Genomic DNA, 22,764 nt, shown 5'->3' on the forward strand with positions numbered 1-22,764 from the left:
GCATATAGCTTATTGTATGACAGTAATGTGTACAAAACAACAATGAAAATGACACTCATTAGCATGAGTTATGGCCAAGAATCCAGTGTTGTCCAAACTTGAGGTTGAAAGATGACATCGAAAATGTGGGTAGTATGGTGGCCTCTGACAGACGGACGGCATGCATAATGAGTAGACATGCTGTTAGCAAAAGAGTTCAGGAGTGCTTGTGGAAGTCCCACCCACTCCTCCACCAGAGCAATTTTTAACTCCTCAATGGTTCTAGGTGGAGGTTGGCGTATTGAAATACAATGTTCCCTCGTCACTCTGCTCTTCATGTTTCACAGCTTCAGTGCTTTGCGGATTTTTCCAAAATATTCATCAAAAAATAAAAATGTAAAAATACAACCAAACGAAGAGATGAGTTCACTCAGAGTACATACCACGGGCTGTCATAAGCGCACGTGATTGGTTCCCGGTGCGACATCGACCAATGAGAGTACGAGTGGATTTATCCCTGTGAGTTGATTGTCTGCGCATTATCGCAGCCTCACTTAACATATTCTCTTGTTGTATCTCGCCAGTCTTGTCCAAGATGTTGACTGTTTCATATACTATATTTTAGTGTTGTGTTGGTGATAGCTTTTTTTATTAATTAAGCCCTTATAATGCCACCCAAGAGCTGTGCCCCTGCGAAAGCTTCCTGCAGGGCACCCAAGAGGAAGAAGATGATGACCATCAGCGAAAAAGTAAAACTTTTAGATATGATCAAAGAGGGCAGAAGTTATACATCTGTGGCACGCCATTACAGGGTGAATATGGAAGCTGCACTGGCATTGTGGATTGCTGATTGCAGGAAAAAGACAGTGAGTTTGCACACTAATATGATCAGGACAAAGGCCAAAGCTCTTTACGACCAAATCTTGCCCAAGGACGACTATGAAGAGGGTGAGGAAGGTGCTGAGGAACCTCAAACCAGTAATAGTGCTGCCAGGAGTGATTCGCCTCCACGAGGACTAGGCTTTTCAGCCAGCAAAGGCTGGTTCGAAAAATTTCAAAAAAGATACGTACTTCAGAAAGGGAGGCTACCTCCCTGAACAAGTTTTCTACATGGATGAAACATGCCTTTTTTGGAAGAGGATGCCTTCGCATACATTCATCTTCAAGGACGATGAAGAGGCCAGGCTTCAAGGCTCACAAAGACCATGTGACTGTCATCATGGCTGGCAATGCTGCAGGTTTTATGCTTAAGCCAGGTCTTATTTATAAAGCCAAAATTCCACGGGCTTTAAAAAACAAAAATACAGCTCTGTTGCCCTTGTTCTGGATGCATAACTGCAAGGCCTGGAGAACAAAAGCTCTGACCCTTGAATAGTTCCTCCATTGCTTCATTCCCCAGGTTAAGCTGTATCTGGCTGAAAAGGTGTATCTGGCCTTTAAGGTCCTTCTCCTGATTTACTGTGCAGGAGGCCATGCAACGGACTTGCAATATGAGAGTGTGCAGATAGAGTTTCTGCTCCTGAACACTACATAATTCAGCCAATGTATCAAGGTGTCTTTCATGCCTTTAAGCCACTCTACACTTGCTCCACGATGGAGGGCCTCATCTCGGCAGTTGACGATGCCAATGACGAATTCACCTTGAAAGCATACTGTCACAGTTACAACATTGCCTCATATTTGTCTAATATTCAGCAAGCATTACAGGACACAAAGAGTGAGACCATAAATTCTAGCTGGAAGAAATTATGTCTGAACGTGGTGCATGACTATCCAGGCTTCACTCCAGAAGAAGTTCATCATTCAGCAGTGGAGAAGGCGGTGAGGCTGGCTCATATCATAAGGAATGAAGGATTTGTCGACATGACAAAAGAAGACCTCAGTGCCCTTATCGATTGCCACTTGGACCCACTGACCGATGAAGACCTCCTTGAGATGACAAAGTCTGGAAGTGAGGACGAAAACGAAGAGGAAGATGAAGAAGAAACTGAAAAGCATGGCCTTACCTTTGAGAATCTGCAGCAATTGTGCAACATGGCAAGAGCGATGCAACAATTTGCACAAGACATTGACAACAATATGGTTTGAGCTGTCGAGTTCAGCAATCACATTGACGTGGTTATGCCCTTGTACAGGGGAATTTTGAAGGAAAAGTAAAAACAAAGACAACAACTACCCATCACCATGTTTCTCTCCAAGGTAAAGCCCCCGGCTCTACCATTAGCACCTACAGCAGAAGAGTCTTTGAGTGAGCCTAAAGCTTCTACGAGTCAAGTGAGAACCTCTCTCCGCCACCAACACAAGACTCTTCGCCTCTCTCAGAAAGCAATGTTGATTAGTGTTTATTACTGTATAAGTTTTTTAATTAATCTTATTAATTAGCACTGGTACGTTTAAGTAAATACATATATTGTTGTAATTTTTGTCTTAAATGTGCAAAGTATAAATACTGTTTACATATTTAAAACATTCTTGTACCCGCATACATGAAAATTTCTAGGGGCAAATCCTACTTTGCGGTTTTTCAGCTTTCATGGAAGGTTCTGGTCCCCATTAACTGCGAAAAACGAGGGATCACTGTAGTTCTCTCAAGAGCATTCAAAGCATGCTCAATAGGGCTGAGGTCAGGAGATTAGGCTGGCCAATCCATTCGCTGAATATCCTCACTTCCAGATAGTTAACAACCAGGTGGGACCTACTGTCATCCATAAAAATGAACTCAGGGCCAACAGTATCCCTTTTGCAGATATTGCTCTAGGATCTTCTTCCTGTACCTCTGGGTATTCATAAAACCAGTGTAAGACATGGAGCAGTGTATGGGTATCTATCATCACCCTACCCAGACCATCACTCCTCTTCCATCCCAATGGTCCCTTCCCATGATGTTGCTGGGATGGCATTGAGTCCCAGGTATTCATAAAGAGATCATTAGCCCACTAAAGCTATGTCCAGTGTTGGTGTTGTATGCACCATCATAAATGCTCTCTTTTTTTGGGAGGGAGTGGGATGCAAATAGTGGGCTTTCTGACATACACTCTTATTTCATGGAGCCTTCTAGCAATGGTTTTCCTTGAAACTGCTGTTGCTGTGACAGTAGCGAGGTCACAAGACAGTTGCGTGGCTGTAGATGTCCTTTGGCACTTGACTGAAAGTACCAAATACTAGTCATCATTGGTCATTGTGGCTCTCAGGCAACCTTGTCCTGGTCTTCTGCACATGGTCCCCCTATTTTTAAACTGATTACACAAATTAAACATGACACTTGATGTTACATCCAATTCTCTTGCACCAGAACTTGGGTCTGCCCTGCCTCAAGCCTACCCATGATTCTCCATTTCACACTTTTGTCTAAGCAAAGATGTGTACTCAATTCACCTAAAAACAGTAAGGTTCAAGAAAGATAATAAAAATCACAACTATATTCCACAGCAGAATGAGCTGAGCTGGACGCAGATTTTTATACCTCCTGTTGGTATAATGATGCCCACCAGGAATGTATATACTCTTTCCAGCATCACAGTAACATTCTATGAACACCACCTGTTCAGGTTTTGTCTGGTATTTTAGGAGAAATGCGGAAAATGTTTTTCATCTCTTAATTTTGTTCATCAGTGTGTGTGTGTGTGTGTGTGTATATAAAACAGTACTTTTTTTAGTTAACCAATTAATATGCACTGTGATGTAAAAGAATATACACACTCAGAAAGAACTGAGCTACAACTATGAAATTTGGCAACAGTACAATGTTCAAGTAGATAAACAAATGATCAAAAACTGAAGGTGGAAAAAAATGTTTTATTAACAAGTAGCAATATAAAGAATGTGAAAAACAGTAGGTGGTAAAGTCACCCCTGGAGCTTTACAAACCATTACCAGCAGTAGATGTGCCATAAATGGAGCAACTAGTCAGCGAATTGGAGCATATTTGTAAAGGGCTGAATTTGCCTGCCCAACATGTTTGAAAGCCGACAAGTCAGGAGACTTGGCAGGCCAGATGAGGACATTAACACATTAAAGACATTGTTAGGAACATCGTGTTGTATGTGGCCAAGTGTTGTCCTGCTGGAAAACAGAACCTAGATGATCTACTACCATAAGTAGTACAATCAGCTGTAAAATGTCATCATTGTATCTGTAAGCAGTCCAAAGTATTGTATCTGTAAGCAGTCCAAAGTATTGTATCTGTAAGCAGTCTAAAGTATTGTATCTGTAAGCAGTCCAAAGTATTGTATCTGTAAGCAGTCTCTATTGTTCCTCTGTAAGCAGTTCTGCAAAGTATTAGAGTACTCCGCAGCCCCAGACATGTATGCAATGGTCATCAGCATCAAGAGAATATTGGGCACTGTCCAGCTTGAGCGACAGTGACACCATGTAAGATGACACTACTTATGGTGCAGTGTCAATGGCAAGTGTTTCAATAGACATTGACATCTGAGCCCAGCATCACTCAGTCTTTTGTGAATCGTATTGCTGGATATTCAGGATCCCTGAAAGTTGGCAAATAGTGTTGAATCCATAATAGTGTAAATGTTGGTGCAGACGTGGCAGCTCTTGTAATTGCACGATTATCTTGTGTACTGGTGATCCAGGAACATCCTGAGTCACAATAGTGGCTGACTATGCCTTCACAGAGCCACTAGTTTCTACAACGGACAACAAACATATCACTTTGACTAACATGCTAATATCGCCTGTTCCACCAATCACCACTCTTAGCCCTATTAAGTGACCCCTCTCAAAGACTCATAACTTTTCGCAATGCCATTAAGTACATCTTAAAGGCGCCTTTCATTACAATGTCATGTATGCAAACCATCAGCATGGTTTGTAAATGCTCCTCACTTGTCGCACCTGCACTTTTACATTCTACCAGCTGTGCCCATCAGACACACGTTGTATCGCTCCACAATGCTGACTGGTGCTGCAAGTTTAATCATTTACAGAACTCACCAAACCATATTTGCATGTTGCGTTTTGTAGTTGTGGCTCAAATCTTTCTGCTTGCATACATTTTTTTACAGCAGAGTGTGCTTTTATGTCAGAATATTATAATATACTAAATTGTACAAACACCAATTTATACACCTTAAAACTGATATGCATGCTGACTAAATATTTTACATGTTTAATTTATATCACAATTTAAACTAGTCAATTTACATAATTAAGAATTAAATACAGAAAAAAACTGATCCTATTGCATGTAAAGCAGTCTTTGACATTAGATAAATTGAAATTAAGTTTACTCCAACTAAAACACAAAAGGATTATATTAAAATGCTAATTTAAATAATGATTATTTCTACTGCTAATATATTAAAAGATCAAATAATAGAAGTAAGAATTTTAAAGCATTCACAAGTTATGTAATTAAATGAAACTTACCAGGAGGATATGTTCTAAATTGTTAAAGTTCTTTTCTTTCAGTAATAACTTTTGCAAAAAAAAGTTCAAAGCATCAACTGTAGAAATCAAAAGCTGATCAAAATCCAGTGATGGATCAATACCTTCTTCTTTTGGCTTCTCTAATAAATAATCACGTGGTAAAGAGTAAACAGAACCAACTGCAACTAATACAATACTCCTCTTCTCTTCATCTTTTAAAGCAGGATCCAGAGCACTGAGTTATCATTAAGGTTAAATAATACATGCTGCATTTACATCACTAAATTTTACACTCAACAAACTTTATTATACTTGTTTATATTAAATAAAAAAGAAATTAATAAATCAGATATTAACTCAATTTATCTTTATTCAGTAGAAGATTCATAAGAATAATGGGATATTTAGTGATAAACAGAAAACTTCACACTTGTGGCTAGCACACAAACCACTATTTAACAGGTAAATAAACAAAAATGTATCCCAGCATTCAAGCACATAATAATTTGATACTGGTACGGCTAAATACTGGACTATTCTGAAGAATAATTTATTGCAGATGCTTGGTTAATTCACAAATATCTCAAACATCAAATAACAATACACATAAATAACACATTTTTATATGCTTTTCATTTTGTCCATAAGTGTAAGACAGTATGTTATTTCATGAATATTATCATAAATTCTATGGTAGACAATGAACAGTGACAAATAAATGTGGCAATTCTTATTTGTCCCATATTAAATCAGCTAATTAAAAACAGCAAAATGAAATATACAGATTTTTGTAAAAGGACACAACAGAATTCTTTTTCTAATGCACTGTTATACAGGGTGTTTATAAAGTGCCGGACGTATTTTGATGTTTAATAACTCATAAAATAATGAAGATATAAACAAACTTATGGCATTTATTGATGGAATAACTTATATATTTCCCTTTTCAGGTTTGAATATCTTTACTTTTGTAAATATTGTCTGCATGTGTGGTTAATTTCATTTTCCAGTCTAAATATCTGTACTTTTCTAAATATCGTCTGCTTATTAATTGCAATTTTCTCTCTTTTGTTTTTGGCAACTATTGCAATATTATGGGGATCTGAAAACCCCCATGAATACCGTGAGGCACAAAGGGATTTCCCAAAGGTTAATGTGAGGTGTAGATTAATGCACGACCGAGTCATTGGGCCTTTCTTTTTTACGGAAAAGACGGTCTCATAAGTCATATACTTAGACATGTTGGAAAACTTTGTATTTCCACAACTAGAAGAGCTTCAGCCACATGTCTTTTTGCAACAAGATGGTGCACCAGCTCATAGGGGTACCATCATTCGTAGTTCTTTGAATGACCATTTTACAGGAAGATGGATTGGGCGAGGAGGTCCAATTCCTTGCCCACCCACATCACCTGATATAACGCCGCTGGACTTTTTCCTTTGGGGATTTGTAAAGAACAATGTTTACAGGATGAGAGTGTCGAACATTGATGACCTAAAAGCCAGAATTACAACCGCAATAGCCTCTGTGTATGCCGGCATCCTTGCCGGTACCTGACGTGAAATTGAATATCGACTTGATATTCTCCGTGCGACGAAGTGGGCACACGTGGAAGTTCATTGACAAGGGTTATGAAACTTTTTGAGTCTATCTAACCATTTATGTTATTATTTTAATCTGTCCTTATTATTTTATGAGTTATTATACATCAAAATGGGACCAGGACTTTATAAACACCCTGTATTTTACAAAAAAAAAAAAAAAAAAAAAAAAAAAAAAAAAAAAAAAAAGCTCTGAATCTTAGAGACAGACAGGTTTTCTGATGCATAGATTGTTTGGAAGAAACCTACTAAACTTATAGATTTATGAAGTTGACATGGAGCAATCCAAACAAGTCAATGTTACATAATAGTACAGGATTTATATCATAACACATTTCAGGATCATGTGTATTACCAAATGCATGGCAGAATGAAACAAACAAATATTCTCTCTCTGATCATCAGGCACCTCCAGAGCAATACTGTTCAATAAGACATTATTCCCATAAAATTAGAGCCATGATAAATGTTTAAAGTATATAATCTAATCAGTAAAGACTGCAAATATGTTTATAATTCAAAACAAAAAGAAATAATGGGATAAAAAACCATGCTTTCAAGAAGAGGTCTCAGTGATCTTTATGACATATGACAAGCAGGTTACTGCCTCTCTAGAAAGAAAAACATAAAAAAGGAGAGTTGCTGGTTCAGTTATATAAAATGTTGCCTTGTTGATAAAGACAGTATTCCTTCCTTTTGAGAAGGAAAAGTAGTAGATACCAATGAAGTGGGAAACTTGCAATAAAACATTCCTTCACAATCCACTTCACTTCACAAGGTACGAAATACATATATTTGTGTCTTTATTGATTAGCGTCTACAGCATTCTGCAGATATTACAGCCATGAAATGATTTCCCATTCATTGTACATAAACTCTTGGACATGAATCTTAGAAATGCTATGAAAAGATCCATATGGAAGAGAGGTTCTCAACCAGAAAGGAATTTCAGTTTCAGGGGGAAATGTTGCCAGACTTATATTTAAGTTTGGTATTTACTACCATTTTCTATACTTTTTGTTACTTAATTTATAAATGTTAGAAATATACTATAAGCAATCTAAATAGAGTATATAAGGGGTACCTAAAAGAAACCAGACTAATTTTTTGGCGGGCAAATCTCTTGTAGTACTGCATTTTGCCACTATGGGTTCACAAAGTGAACAGTCTTGAGTCAGTAAGCCAAGTGCCATCACTGAAGTAGATCAGAACAAGTTTCAGAAAGTTCCTTAAAATATCAATATAGATAAGAAAGAAAAAATTTACATATATTATAAGTGAAAATACTTCAGAACCATACATTTATCATTAGATGTTAAAATGCCCAAATGTGAAATTTCTGCATTTGCATTTGTTAAAAAAAAAAAAAAAAAAAAAAATATTAGAAGAGAAAAATTTTGTACAACAAGCATTTTTAAATTGTTACTGAAGATCAAAATATGCCTTAATATAAAAGAAAAATATAGTACAGCACAAAGCCCAAGATCCGTGCATCTAATATCTGAAATCCGAACCTCAAAGCCACTACCTACCTTCCCCCTTTCTTTCTTTTCTTTTTTTTTTTGAATGCTTTATGCATTTGCATTTGATTTTCCCCACATAACAAAACATGCGAAGAGCCCTTATTCTTAATTCCCCTTTGGCACTAAATAAATACCTCATTATTGAAGAAACAATCAATTTAGCATAAATTTGTGTGATCAATCTGTGTACCTGCTTGGCATAGATCTCAGACCAAAACATTCTATATAGAAACACAGTTCATTTTACATAAACTATTACTTTATGTCTCTGAAGCCAACCTGGTGAATCATTATTTATTATATTTGGCTTTCATCACTGCATTTTATCAGCACATGACAACTTATGTAGTGACTCAAGCAGCAACGCCTAAACATTTTTATATATATTAGTAATTAAATAACAAAGATCTGTTGACACTGCACTTGGAGGTGATTGCAGATTTAAGTTAAATACGCTAAGAAATATTGACAAGGAAAAATTTAACAAAAATGGCTTTCCATATGCTAAAATAGATTTTGTTAATGATATTCACATTAAAAAAGATTACATTTAGTGCTATTTGAATTAAGAAAAACTGATGTGTTATTCACATAAACACAGAACTTATGACAGAGCTCATATGGCAGCACCAAGCGGCAGAAATTAGGGACGACAAAATTTCTGGAATTTAGAGAAGCACAGAGCAATAAAATTAAGGGATGGCGAAATTTTCAAAATTTAGAGAAAGCACTGAGGCCCAAAATTCAGGGATGGCAAAAAATTTAGAACTTAGAGAGGCATTTGTTAGCAGAACTTAGGACCCACAGAGATTGCATCAGGTGGTAAGATATCTAGCCCCTGCCTTGGCTAAGCCTTAAGTATATGTGAGAATTTATTTATTCAAGACACAGATAAGCTTTAAATATGTGCCAGAAATATACATAAGTATAATAAATAACTAAAACAAAACAATTCAGACTTAATTGTCTCAGTGCATGAAAGAAGCAAGACAAAGTTTAGTGAAGTAACTTGTCTTTCATTGCCAATCTTATGATAGCTGATACTGAAGCTGCTGAACTATTTGCACATGAATTCATTGAACTCACCAATAGTGAAAAGTTATCTCAACAGATTTACAATGCTGATGAAACTGGTCTTTTCTAGCAATATGTACCTTGGCAAACTCTACAGAAAAGGCTCCAGCTGGTGTTAAAGACTCCAGAGTGAGACTAACAATTTCAGAATGCACAAATGCCTAAGTGCAAATTTTTCGTAATCCGGGGGGGGGGGAACTGAGCATTTAAAGGCGTAAAGATTTTCCCTATTATATATCATGCAAATAAAACAGCATGGATGACACAAGCGCTAATGAACTACTGGTTTGAAAATCATTTCATACTCGAGGCTTAGAAACATTTGAATTCAATTGATTTACTTGATGACTCAAAAATTATCCTGATTGTAGACAACTGTACGGCTCATACTTTACTTAACGTTTGAGTGGAAGATAATGTACCCATATTATTCTTTTCTTCAAATTCTGCATCCATCATTCAGTCTATAGATCTCGGAACCCTGCACGAGCTGAAGTGCAAATACAAAGTAGCATTTTTAAAGTTCATATTATTTCTTTTTAATAATGGCAAGACTATTCAAGAATTTTTGAAATATTTTAGAATAAAATCACTTGTGTGGAGCATTGCAAGACTGTAGATGTGTTTGAGTGGCAAAAAATGTACCAATATTATTCTTTCCTCCAAATTCTGCCTATAGATCTCGGAATCATTCAGCCTATAGATCTCAGAATAGTGAGTGAACTGAAGTGCAAATACAAAGTAGCATTTTTAAAGTCCATATTAATTTTTTTTAATAATGGCAAGACTATTCAAGAATTTTTAAAATATTTTAGAATAAAATCATTTGTGTGGAGCATTACAAGAATGTAGATGTGTCTCCAGATACTTTAAAAAATGCTTGGCATAATTTATGGCCACCTACATATTTCATGGTGGTGGCCATAAATGCTGCTGAAGGCTGCTGCTGTGGCTGCTTAAGATGGTAGCTGCAAATTTGAAATTTTCAGGTATCACAAAACAAAGGTGAAATTTTCCAATTAATGGATTTTGTAAAGAAATGTGGAGAAGCAGTAATGAATGAAGATGACATAACAGAAGTTTTCTATTGTGATGACAATGCCCCAATCCATTAACGGATGGCGAAATTTGTAGTATGGTTCTAAATACGGAAAATATTGCTACCGATAGTGGAGAAAGTGACAAGAGGAGTTATGGAAAATGAAAAGATTTTGATTGGCAAGTTTACAACGCTAGTCGGAATTCTCAACACAGCAATTAAAAGACCCTGAAAAACTTTGTAACTGAACAAGAAATTAGATCTATCTATAGAATTAAGCAGAAAGTATTAGCACAAAAAAAGGAAGCAATTTAAATAACTTTGATTAAAAGAAATGTTTAATAAAGTAAACAAATAAATATGAAGCTTTTTTTTTTTTTTTTTTTTGTAAATATTGATACCCTTTAAGATCATAAATACGATCAAAAGTCATTAATCCGGACTCGTCGGAACTTCGGCGATTCCGGATTATCGATCATCAGTTTAAATCTCGTAAGATGGCATGCAGAAATTCTAAAATTAAAAATATGAAACCGTAATTTATGAAATAAAGAACAATTATGAATTAAAGGGTATCAAAATTTACAAAAAAAAAAAAAAAAAAAAAAAAAAAAAGCTTAATATTTATTTGTTTACTTTATTAAACATTTCTTTCAATGTAAGTTGTTTAAGTTCCTTTGTTTTATGTGATAATACTTTCTCTTTAATTCTATAAACAGACATAATTTCTTGTTCAGTTACAAAGTTCCGCTGTTCAAGTCCCGTAATTGCTGTGCCGAGAATACAGACTAACTTGTCAATCGAAATTTTTTCGTTTTCACTAACCTCTCTGTCACCTTCTTCATGTCTTTATCCATTTTTTGCAGCAATTCCACTTTTTGTTTGACGGACATCGAAACATACTTTCGTTTTGTAGATACTTAGGGAGCTCCAGCATCAGAAATTCTATTTGACATAATCGAAAGTTCAAGTTTACTTTTATAAAATTGCTCTTACAGTCTGCAAAAAATAATAAGCCGCATCCAATTCGAAGATTAAGGAACAACGCAATCATCAACATTAACTGAAACAGATAATTAGATAATTTTAGCTTATACTGTCCGTTATACATTAAACGCACATGCAAAAACGTATTCTGCGCTTGCGCACACGCGTATGAGCAGTTGTAACGGTCTTACGCGCACGCGTAAACCCCTATGCGCATGTGTCAATGCGGCGCTTTGAGGTCCGGATTTTAGATTATTCCGGATTATGGGTGTCCGAATTAACGATTTTTGACTGTACTTCTTTATTTCCTAAATCATGATTTCATATTTTTAATTTTATAATTTCTACATGCCATCTTAGTAGATTTAAACTGATGACCTAATATCAGGAAAAATCCCAAATCCGGAATCACGAAAGTCACGAAGAGTCTGGTTCTCGGACTTTATAATATACTGTAATAAATTATTGCTGCTATCATTCATGATCATCATTTATTAGTTATAAGTAAAAAATTAGAACAGAAATAAAATTTTAAAAAAATAACATCGTATCAATAACATGTAACTACCAGGTTGAAAATAAGGATACACAAGACTAGCAGCTGCATTCAAAGCCAATGACCTAATATTACTAGTTAATGGTGCAGAAGTTTCAGATTTCAAAATGCCCTTTGTAAGGTTCAGAAGTTCCATTCTAGATCGAAATTCGAGCTGCTCTCTGAGATGATCAGGATGAACAGCATCTGCAATTAATTTGACAGTTTCCAACATACTTTGTTTCACAATTAGCTCCTGCAAGAAAAATGTATAACATTGTTTACAGTGACAAATGAATAAGAGATAAAAAAAAGTAACATATTTAAATGCAGCATTTGGTTATTTACATATATAAACACATTGTTGCAATAGATGTAAACATCTGCACTAATTTATTTTATTTTATTTCGCTAAATTTTAATTTTTATCTATGTCACTATATTATGCAAATTTTATTTAATTAATCTAGGCATTATTTTACTGTAATTTTTGGTTTAGTTATTGCATATTTTGTGCAATGTTTAATTTGAGTGTGCTTACTGCATTTCTACAGGTTTAACCCTTTCAAGACTGATGAGACAATAGATCCCAAGACAATTCTTATAAATACTGCTGGTAGATCTCATCCTAAATATAGCTATATTGCAAATACTTTATTCTTTTGCATGTATTAACCAGTTCGCCGTTAGGAAAATTGCAAACATTTCGTGCCATTTTTTTGCGTCCAAAGGTACACTTTTTGTGTCTAAAACTGGGCTCAGAGTATTTCTTCCCCCCTTTCACCAGCTGTGAAAACCTATTTAGAAGTTCTGTTCAAATCAGATTGAACAGCGTACCTGTCACACTGAAGGATGCTGAATAACAATCGCCTAAGGAGCAACATAAAACACAAAGACTGGTGTAGTCCTTACAGCAGATATTTTTCCCTTTGCACCCAACCGCACTTCCACTTCCTGCACCCAACCCCAAATCTATTGCAATCTATTACAATGAAAATGTAAAGTAAAAGCTTTATTTAAAGTAAAAATAAGTGCATTAGCTAGCATTTGAAATGTTCTTGAATTTTGTTTTATTATTTTCTTCATGACCTGTAACAAAAATAGTGATCGAATTATTTCTCGTATATTTTTGCATATTTAATTAAAAGATTTACTTTCTTTATGTGATAAAAAGATCTTTCTTTAGCTCAGATATTTAAGGCTCTTATTAAAAATTGTAATTTTTTAATTTAGAGTTTTTTTAATATATACTTTTTCTACAGCAAGGAAAGTTTTAATTATGTGAAGTGCCTATTTCAAAGAGTAAGAAAGTAATAAGCGTTTTTAGTGGTTCTTGTTGAATATACAGTCAAAAGTCTTTAATCCGGACTCGTCGGGACTTCGGCGATTCCGGATTATCGGTTTTTCCGGATTATAGATCAACAGTTTATATCTGGTAGAATGGCATGCAGAAATTATAAAATTAAAAATATGAAACTGTAATTTGTGAAATAAGAGAGCAATTATGATCTAAAGGGCATCAAAATTTACAAAAAAAATCTGATGTGTACACCACATGACTTCCTTGTACGGAATATTAAATTATACACATTTTTTTCTTGAATTTCATTTAAATTGATTGGATTGAATTAAATCTACTTCGTCGACAGCGCATAAACCACAATAGAATAAATGCATTCTTTAAAATTCACTATATTTGTTTAATATAACGACACTCTGAATGCACAAAATTTATATCATTTGAAGAATTATCATTGCCACATGTTCTATTCAAATACTATAATAAAACTAAAACGTTCTATGAAAGAAATTAAGCAAACAAAAGAGAAAAGAAACAGTTTTTCACAGACGATTTAGTATTTCTCATTCAATTAATTCAGTTCTCACTTCGTGACAAGGCAAAAATACATAAAAACTCAAAATATCTGCATTAAAAATTACGAAAAATCTTAAACACTTATTTCCTTGAAAAAATTCCAGAAAGGATTAAGTATGATTTAATTCGCAATAATAAATGAAGGCATTATTTTTGTGTTGCGAAGCTTAGTCGCTCTAGATTGGCAACAAATCTACAATTCTGCTGTTTCAAATGTAAACAAATATGTCTGCCAAGTTATTTAAAACTTAACTGCACTTAAACAGCTTTTAAATTGTTGATAATTGTACAAATATTGCTTTCAGAATTACGAAAGGTATAAAAATCTTAACCGGAAGATAAGAACAACATAATTAAATCATTTTTAAAGCAAAAAATGTACAATTTACAAACATATAAGAGTAAAGAAACTGAGATCACTGAGCCGGGTAACAGAGTGGATATATATATAAATATATTTATATACGTTTGGTGCGACCGATTGCAACCAAATCACGAGGTGCACATCTACATGTTATAGCAGTCCTATATACAAAATTTCAACGTTCTGAGGCTACTAATTTTTGAGTTATGTGAGGTACGTACATACGTTCGTACAGACGCCACGAAAAATTCTCTTCAAAATTAATTTTAAAGCAGTTTTATAATTTTTTTGGAGGAAAAGAGTCTTTTATTCTGCCCTTACGTACAGATATCACGCAAAAACATTGTTAAATTGCATTCGATAGCGGTCAAAATGGATATTTTCGTTGAAATATGTTGCCTGAAACTTTTCGCGATTACAATATTTCCTTTTTACTTCGTACAAGGAAGTAAAAAAGCTTAATATTTATTTGTTTACTTTATTAAACATTTCTTTCAATGCGCGCATGTGTAAAGCATACATTACGCATAGTCTAAATTAGAAAATTGCAACCAAAAAACTATTTCATGTGTATTCGTGATATTTATAATGACGAGGAATTTGATTTAAATCATATCACAGACGGAGTACATCGACATGAAATACTACATTTAGTAAGGAATTATAAGCCGAATAAAATAAAAACATCTGCCCTTAAGATGAGGATAGTGCTGACAGATCAACTTCCAGTTCATTGCTCGCCGCGATGTCCCCACCCTGGCGGAGCAGCATCAAATTGATAAGCAGATTTCGGAATGGTTAGAGAAACAAAGGATATGCCTTTATCCATTTTTTGCAACAATTCCACTTTTTGTTTGATGGACATCGAAACATGCTTTTGCTTTGTAGATCCTTTGGCAGCTCCAGAATCGGAAATTCTTTTTGACATAATCGAAAGTTCAAACTTACTTTTATAAAACTGCTCTAACAGTCTGCAAAAAATAATAAGCCAGATCCAATTAGAAGATTAAGGAACAACGCAATCTGCAACATTAACTGAAATAGATAATTAGATAATTTTAGCTTAGCTTATACCGTCCGTTATACATTAAACGCGCATGCGTTTAGTTTGTAGCTTTGAGGTCCGGATTATGGACGTTCGGTTTAAAGACTTTTGACTGTATTACTAGAGAAGTGCCCATTCTTTTGAATAATGGATTGAAAATTCAACAATGTTCATAATAAAATTAAGCAGCAAATTTTTGATCATTTTTAATTTTTCAAATTATAATTGTTGCCGCTATCTTTATAATGCCATTAATATTCCGTTTTCCTTATTCTAGCTTCATAAAAGTAAATAACTTCAAGAATTATATCCAGGACTATATATATATATATTCAAGAATAGATAGAATATACGTATTCAAAAATTATTATTAATTTTGATAAGGCTACCCTCATAAAACTTTAATATTCCATTTTCCTTATTCCTCATAAAAGTAAATAACTTCAAGAATTATATCCAGGACTATATTCTCTTCAAAATTAATTTTAAAGCAGTTTTATAATTTTTTTGGAGGAAAAGTGTCTTTTATTCTGCCCTTACATACAGATATCACGCAAAAACATTGTTAAATTGCATTCGATAGCGGTCAAAATGGATATTTTCGTTGAAATATGTTGCCTGAAACTTTTCGAGATTACAATATTTCCTTTTTACTTCGTACAAGGAAGTAAAAAGTATATATATATATCCAAAAATAAAGAGAATGTATGTATTCAAAAATTATTATTAATTTGATAAGGCTATCCTGATAAAACTTTTTTGTATCCTTAAAGTTTGATTAGGTGAACTAAATACTTATCTAAATTTATTTCTTAAGGTTTTGGTATAGGTTGGTTAAAAATATGAAGAACTCATATTATAGCTAGTATATTTTAAATGATATAATTATGTATAGAATCGAGTTTCTTACTTTGTTTTTAAAATTAAGTGTTGTTTTGAATACTAAATTTTAATTGTTAGCATAAGTCTGTAAGTGTTAAATAAATACCGAGAAAACGTAACACTGCGTAAAGAGTCGTAAACACTGCATAAAGAGATAACACTGAGTAAAGAGTCATGTATAAATCAGATACATTTGAATTTGATTGTTTATTATAATACTAGTTATTTCCTAAACGTTAGAGCCATTTTCCTTCCTTATTCTTTTTAGCTCAAAAATTTCCTTTACCAGAGGCTATAGTAAAAATTTTAAGAAATTTGCTCGGACCTCTTATTTACACAGTCACAAATCATATGATCTCTCAAATGAACTATAATTCCCAGAGTAATATTTTATGTCACAATCATATTCCAGTTAATCAGCTCTCAAATATAGTTCTGTCGTACTTTTAACTTAAAGACCTTCACAGAAACTTCTTATACTTTTTACCATACAGCATATATATAATTAAACTTACCTTATGCTACAGTGCATTTTTTTTCCTGTCATCATATCAATATTATCCTCTCAGTTTTGCTTGAAATAATGTTCAAAAAGGACATTCTCATTTTAGATAATACTCTCGCATTAAAAAATAATAACTTTCTTATATCACAAAAAATTTTATTTATTAAAATTAATCTTTTGTAACCTACTTCACATTTTTTACAATAAAAACGAGTTTCTTTTCTTATTCTCTTATTGTCACTCTTCTTACGCCAACAAATAAAACCATAAAATTCAGTTCAAGTTAAAATCAAATATATTTTTTATGCATACTCTTACATTACATAATACTCACCTTTATACATTTATACCTCCGTACCTACTTTATACCTCCATATACATTTGCGAGACAATATTTCCCAAAATTATTTACAAGTGAGTATCCCAGGAGTTTACGGCAGATATATTCTGTTTTAAAATGGAAATGAAGGGAACCCTAAGTTTAAAATATCTTGAGACAATTGTCCAGGGATAAGGAAAGAATTATCAGAAGATGAAGATAAGCCTTTTCAATACAATAGCGATAAAGATCCTGAATGGATGAGTTCATGAAATGAAAACAACGAAAATACTATTCAGAGAGAAGTTGGAGTTATATTTATTTAGGAAAACAGAGAGGATTTTAAGCTAGACCTATTGGGGTAATATACTCCAAGATTAAAAAACCAAAGTAAGGACTGTTTTAAAAATAAGGGGGGGCATGCATTTTGCTTACAGAATAGCACCCCCCCCCCCCGAAAAAAAAAGAGAAAAAACAAAAAACAAAAATCATACATATAATTATTTTTTATAAAATAATAATAAATTCATCTATACTTAATTATACATCTAAATGATATAATTCTTTGATTTTAAAGTGCATTTTTTCTCCCATACAAACACTGATAAAATTGGAATAAACCGTTGAATTGATGAGTCTTAGCACTATAGAATTTCCTATATTGCAAACTATTTGGAAGTAATTAATTTCTGTAGATTACTAATTTAAACTGATATATCATTGTTAATAAATAAATCATTGACTTATCACTGTTAATAAGTCAATTACAAAAAAATATATGCTATATATATTTTGGGATTATTTCATTAACTTTTATTTGCTTCAAAACAATACCCCCTCGTTGATATTGATATTTAGTGCTTAATTAAGTGAACATGATTTAAATAATTTTTAAATCCAAATTGCAAAGAATACCTTTTATGATTTAATTTTAAACAAAGATTCATCTTTGATACTGTTAATTGATAAATGAGCTATGCTAAGTGCTTATGAGCTGACTGTTTGCTTATGAGCTAAATATCTAGAATGCTAAGTGCTTTGTTTTATACAAAATAGAGAAAATGCAAGTTATTTGTAGTAAAATTAAATATCAGCTTTAATCTAAACTTTACATCTGGCAAAAAGAACTACATCTAATTCATCAAATGATTGCCAAATGTATAAACTCAGTGAAGAGACATTCGAGATAGTTTACTGCATGGGAAAAGAAATCGTAATTCAGTCATTGTAGCCTTGTACATATTGTCAGATTAACCTGACTAGCAAGCTGTTTAGGGCTTGCAAACTTATATATAGTGTTTGTAATGGCTAACAACTGGACAGACTGCAGAAATGCTTTGAATGTTATCTAAAAAAGATATCATATCTCATTGGGACAGTGCAAAACCTCATTAAAAAAAAAAAAAAAAAAAAACTCAAGACTTCAAAAATTGAGGCAATGTGATACATAATTAACGAGACATTCTTCTAAATTGGCCTATCAAATTACCACTATTTTTAGGAATTTTCAGAATAAAGAAGAAGAAAAGAAACAGTTTGTTTCATTTTCCAGCTTGAAAAACAAAGTTGAATACAATTGAGTTATCAATTATAGAAAATACACTGTTATGAAGCTGCATGCATTTCAATTGGTTAATAGCTTTATTTAAATACAAACCTTTGAAGACTGATAAAAGTTTGCTACACTTCTTAAAATTGGTGTTTCAATTCTTGTGGACAGAATCGAAGTTGGTGCATTCATTGTCACATACCCGTAACATAGTATAATAGTAGCTTTCAGTTTTTCATGATCAGGATCTCCAGTAAACTCCTTCATAAAAAAAAGTGTACATAAATAAGTATCTCCAATACCATAGAAGCACAACTGCAGAAAAATATTTTAAGCAGAATGTTAAAATAGATAACAGTGGAGGAAAAACAACATAAAATTACATTTTAATTCAATCAACAAAGCTTTAAAATCACATATACAACAAACTTCAATAAATAAGATCAAAATACTCTTATGATGGCTTTTTGTGCACAAGTACATGCAACTGTGTACTCATGCATAGGACTGAATTTTTAATAATATTAACAAATTTCCATTGACAATACATAAAAATTTTCTGACATTATCACAGTAAAATGCTTTTTTTTTTATAGAAGTCAGATATTCGAAACTGAGCAATACAATTAAATCAATTAACATTAATATAAAATAAAATTTTACAAAAATATCAAATAAAAAATAATTAAAAAAGTAAGAAACAAGACTTAAATATTCTGAAAATATGTAATAAATATACCATATTTCAAGATACGATATTTAAAAAAAACTGAAAGTGTTCATATTTCAAAAGTTGGACAAAAGATTAATATAGTTTATCAGTACAGATTATCAATAGAGACGGCCCACATGTAACAACAAAACATTTTACAGAACAACTAGATGACTATATATTTAGATTAACATAAGAACATTACATATCTTTTCTATATTTTAAAAGTGAAAAAGGATATAAAAATGAATACAAAAGACTGAAGACATGATATAATGCTATTCAAAGTACATTACTTTTAACATTATATGTCTTTATTTTAATGCGTTTCTGATTTATTTTTCACCTTAATTTTTTATGATATATGAGATAAAAATGCTAATAATAAATGAACATCTAATTTAAATTTTCCCCCTTCAAATAAAACTCATTCTGCTCTTGTGAAAGATAAAAAATTTGCTTTTATCTTCCAAAATACAGCAGGAAAATAAGACAATAAAAATTCATTTTACATTTTAAATAATAAAAATTCATTTTATATTTTATTACAGTACCTATCACTTATTAAAATCCCTTTTATTCCAAATATATTTGAGTTTATTAAGCAGTTGAATTTAATATGACGGAGATTTGTGTATTGCAAATTGTGTTATCAATTTTATACTTTTCATGTAAAATAATAACTTACAAATAATTCAATAATGGATTTTAAAATAATAATTAAAATGTAAATTATTAAGCCTTTTTCTTAGAACTTGCACTACTTTTCTAGATTCGATTGATATTTACATATCATCCCTTTTTTTTGTATCACTTTCGCTGTCAGTTTGTGTAGTTTTTTTATCGCTTTCATAGTCGGTTTTTATAAAGGTTGTCTCAGTATTGCTGTGAATTGACACATATTCTAAAAGTTAATCTTTATAGCACTTCTTTGAACGATCTCTGAAATATTAGTTTACAGTTCCTCTGACTCTTCTTCTACATAAAAGCCCCATTTTCAAAAACAATTTTTAACTCCCTGCACTGACTATAGTATGCATGGCAGAGATATCGACTTGTCTGTTTCAAAATGTTTGCATTTTCACAAAATTCAATTCTATTCATCATTTTCTAAACATTTTTCCTGTAATGACATTTAAAAGCTTTTATAATGGCCTAAAATTAACCAAATGTAAGGAGTTGTATTTGCAGGAAGAGACACTAATATTTTCAGAAAGAGATCAGATGTGTGCATGTTACACAATTATCTAATTAGTCAAACTATTTTTTCATTTTTCAGTTCGCTATCTCATTTCAAAAGAAAATCAGTAAAAATACAACTTGATGTACGTGTGAGTAACACGTGCATACGAAAATATCCCTAACATTAAGTAGGAAAGCCGAAATCTTAGTTAAGATAGACATGTTACAATTAATAATCAAATTTAATAAGGAAAAGTAACAGTTGCCGGGTACATTATAATGGCTTAAGAAATTCAGAGCACAGTACAGATGCGAGTACACAAGTTTACATTTCTCGGCGAAAACAGAGACGCACACATTTGTTGAAGTAGTTCCACTTGACTGCCGGGGAAAAATCTTCTCTCTCCGTCAGCCTGTAGGTTTGCCAAACGGGTTTACTGTTTCGCCAATTGGCACTTTTCTGTACAGTTTTTAAGTCCGTATCGCCTGTTTGGCGCTGCCGCTGCATACTCCCTCCGCAGTGTCAACGAAATGTGACATACCGATGCGGGGTCGGATTAATCGTCCAGAACGGGTGATACAATTGTCCGAAGTTTTTTTCACACTCTTGGAAGCAACTTGAGAAGAGTCCATGGTTACAAAAGCGGGTTTCAGTCTATCTATGGAGATCGTTTGCTTAGTCCCTTTTATTTCGAGATCAAACGTTTTATCTCGTCTTTCTAGCACCTTAAATGGTCCATCATAAGGAGTTTGAAGTGGTTTTCTAACTCCGTCGTGTCGAACAAACACATATGTGGACTTGTGAAGGCGTGGATGAATGAAACATGTTCGCTGGCCGTGGCTAGAAGTCGTGGTCGGGCGGACACTGGCAAAGTGAGATTTTAAATCCTCCACAAACTGTTTGGGGGACGCATCCGGAGGTGTCGGATTGAAAAATTCTCCTGGGAGACGGATAGTCTTTCCACACACCAGTTCAGAAGTGGTTGCTCCTATGTCCTCTTTGAGAGCGGCGCGGAAACCCATCAGCAGCGTTGGAAGGGCAGCCACCCAGTCACTGGTAACGTGCGCTTTTAAGGCAGCTTTCAAAGGACGGTGGAATTCCTCGATCAGTCCATTCGCCTGTGGGTGGTAAGGAGACGTCCTGATCCTCTTGATTCCCAATAATTGGGAAAGGGCTCGAAATAAGCCGCTTTCAAACTGTCGCCCTTGGTCGGTAGTAATAACAGTCGGACAACCAAATCGAGTAATCCAGTGGTCATAGAAAACCTGTGCTACTGTGCGTGCTGTTATGTCTGGTAAGGGTACTGCTTCGGGCCATCTAGTAAATCTATCTATCATAGTTAGACAGTAATAATTATTTTGAGAAGGAGGTAGGGGACCAACTAGATCAAGGTGGACGTGATCAAACCTCTGTGATTGGTCTGGAAACTTCATTAACGGGGTTCTAGTATGCCTGCTTACTTTTGCTTTCTGGAACGGAATGCACTGACGTGCCCATTTCGCGCAATCTTTGCGGATGGAAGATCAAACAAACCGTGAACATACTAACTTTGTTGATGCGCGAATGCCGGGGTGAGACAAATTGTGCAAGGTGGCAAAAATTTTCTCACGGAATGCCGGAGGAATGTAAGGACGGGCGTTACCTGTTGACACATCGCAATATATCGGTAAGCTACAATTCGGTAAGGTAACTTTTTTGAGATGTAGAACTTTTAACTCTTTAAGCAATGTTTGTAATTCTGGGTCGATTTCTTGCATTTTAGCGATTTCCTCATAGTCGATAGGATTAGGCATGCTTATTGCTTCTATACGTGAAAGTACGTCGGCAGCGATATTCTCCGAACCTTTTATATGGCGAATTTCAGTGGTGAATTGGGAGATAAAGTCTAACTGCCTAGCCTGACGAGGTGAACACTTATCCAAACGCTGTCGGAATGCATACGTGAGCGGTTTGTGATCGGTGATTAAAGAAAAGTTCCGTGCTTCCAATATATGCTTAAAATGCCTAATAGCAGCATAAGCTGCCAATAGCTCTCGATCATACGCACTATAGTTCCTTTCCGCCTGCGAAAGCTTTCGTGAGAAAAATGCGAGAGGCTGTAAATTTCTATCAACTATTTGTGATAGTGTTCCACCGATCGCGAAGTCTGATGCATTAACCTGTAAAACCAACTGGGCATCTTTCTGCGGGTGTGCCAAAAGAACAG

The 22,764-nt window shown here is 34.0% G+C and overlaps 1 protein-coding gene across 1 annotated transcript in view; it reads right to left on the minus strand.

Moving 5' to 3' along the window:
* Positions 1-22,764, minus strand: part of c11.1 (maestro heat like repeat family protein c11.1) — a 183,587-nt gene that overhangs the window by 71,459 nt on the left and 89,364 nt on the right. The window contains exons 20-22 of the mRNA XM_035361194.2: positions 18,772-18,924; positions 12,177-12,379; positions 5,365-5,599 (exon numbers count right to left, since the gene is read on the minus strand). Of these exons, the coding sequence (XP_035217085.1) occupies positions 5,365-5,599; positions 12,177-12,379; positions 18,772-18,924 (591 nt within the window). The remainder of the gene's footprint in view (positions 1-5,364; positions 5,600-12,176; positions 12,380-18,771; positions 18,925-22,764) is intronic.

The sequence above is a fragment of the Stegodyphus dumicola genome, chromosome 3 (genome assembly GCF_044657685.1).
Source record: "Stegodyphus dumicola isolate Sdum_Otavi_A_Nest chromosome 3, ASM4465768v1".
In the NCBI taxonomy this organism is placed as follows: domain Eukaryota; kingdom Metazoa; phylum Arthropoda; class Arachnida; order Araneae; family Eresidae; genus Stegodyphus; species Stegodyphus dumicola.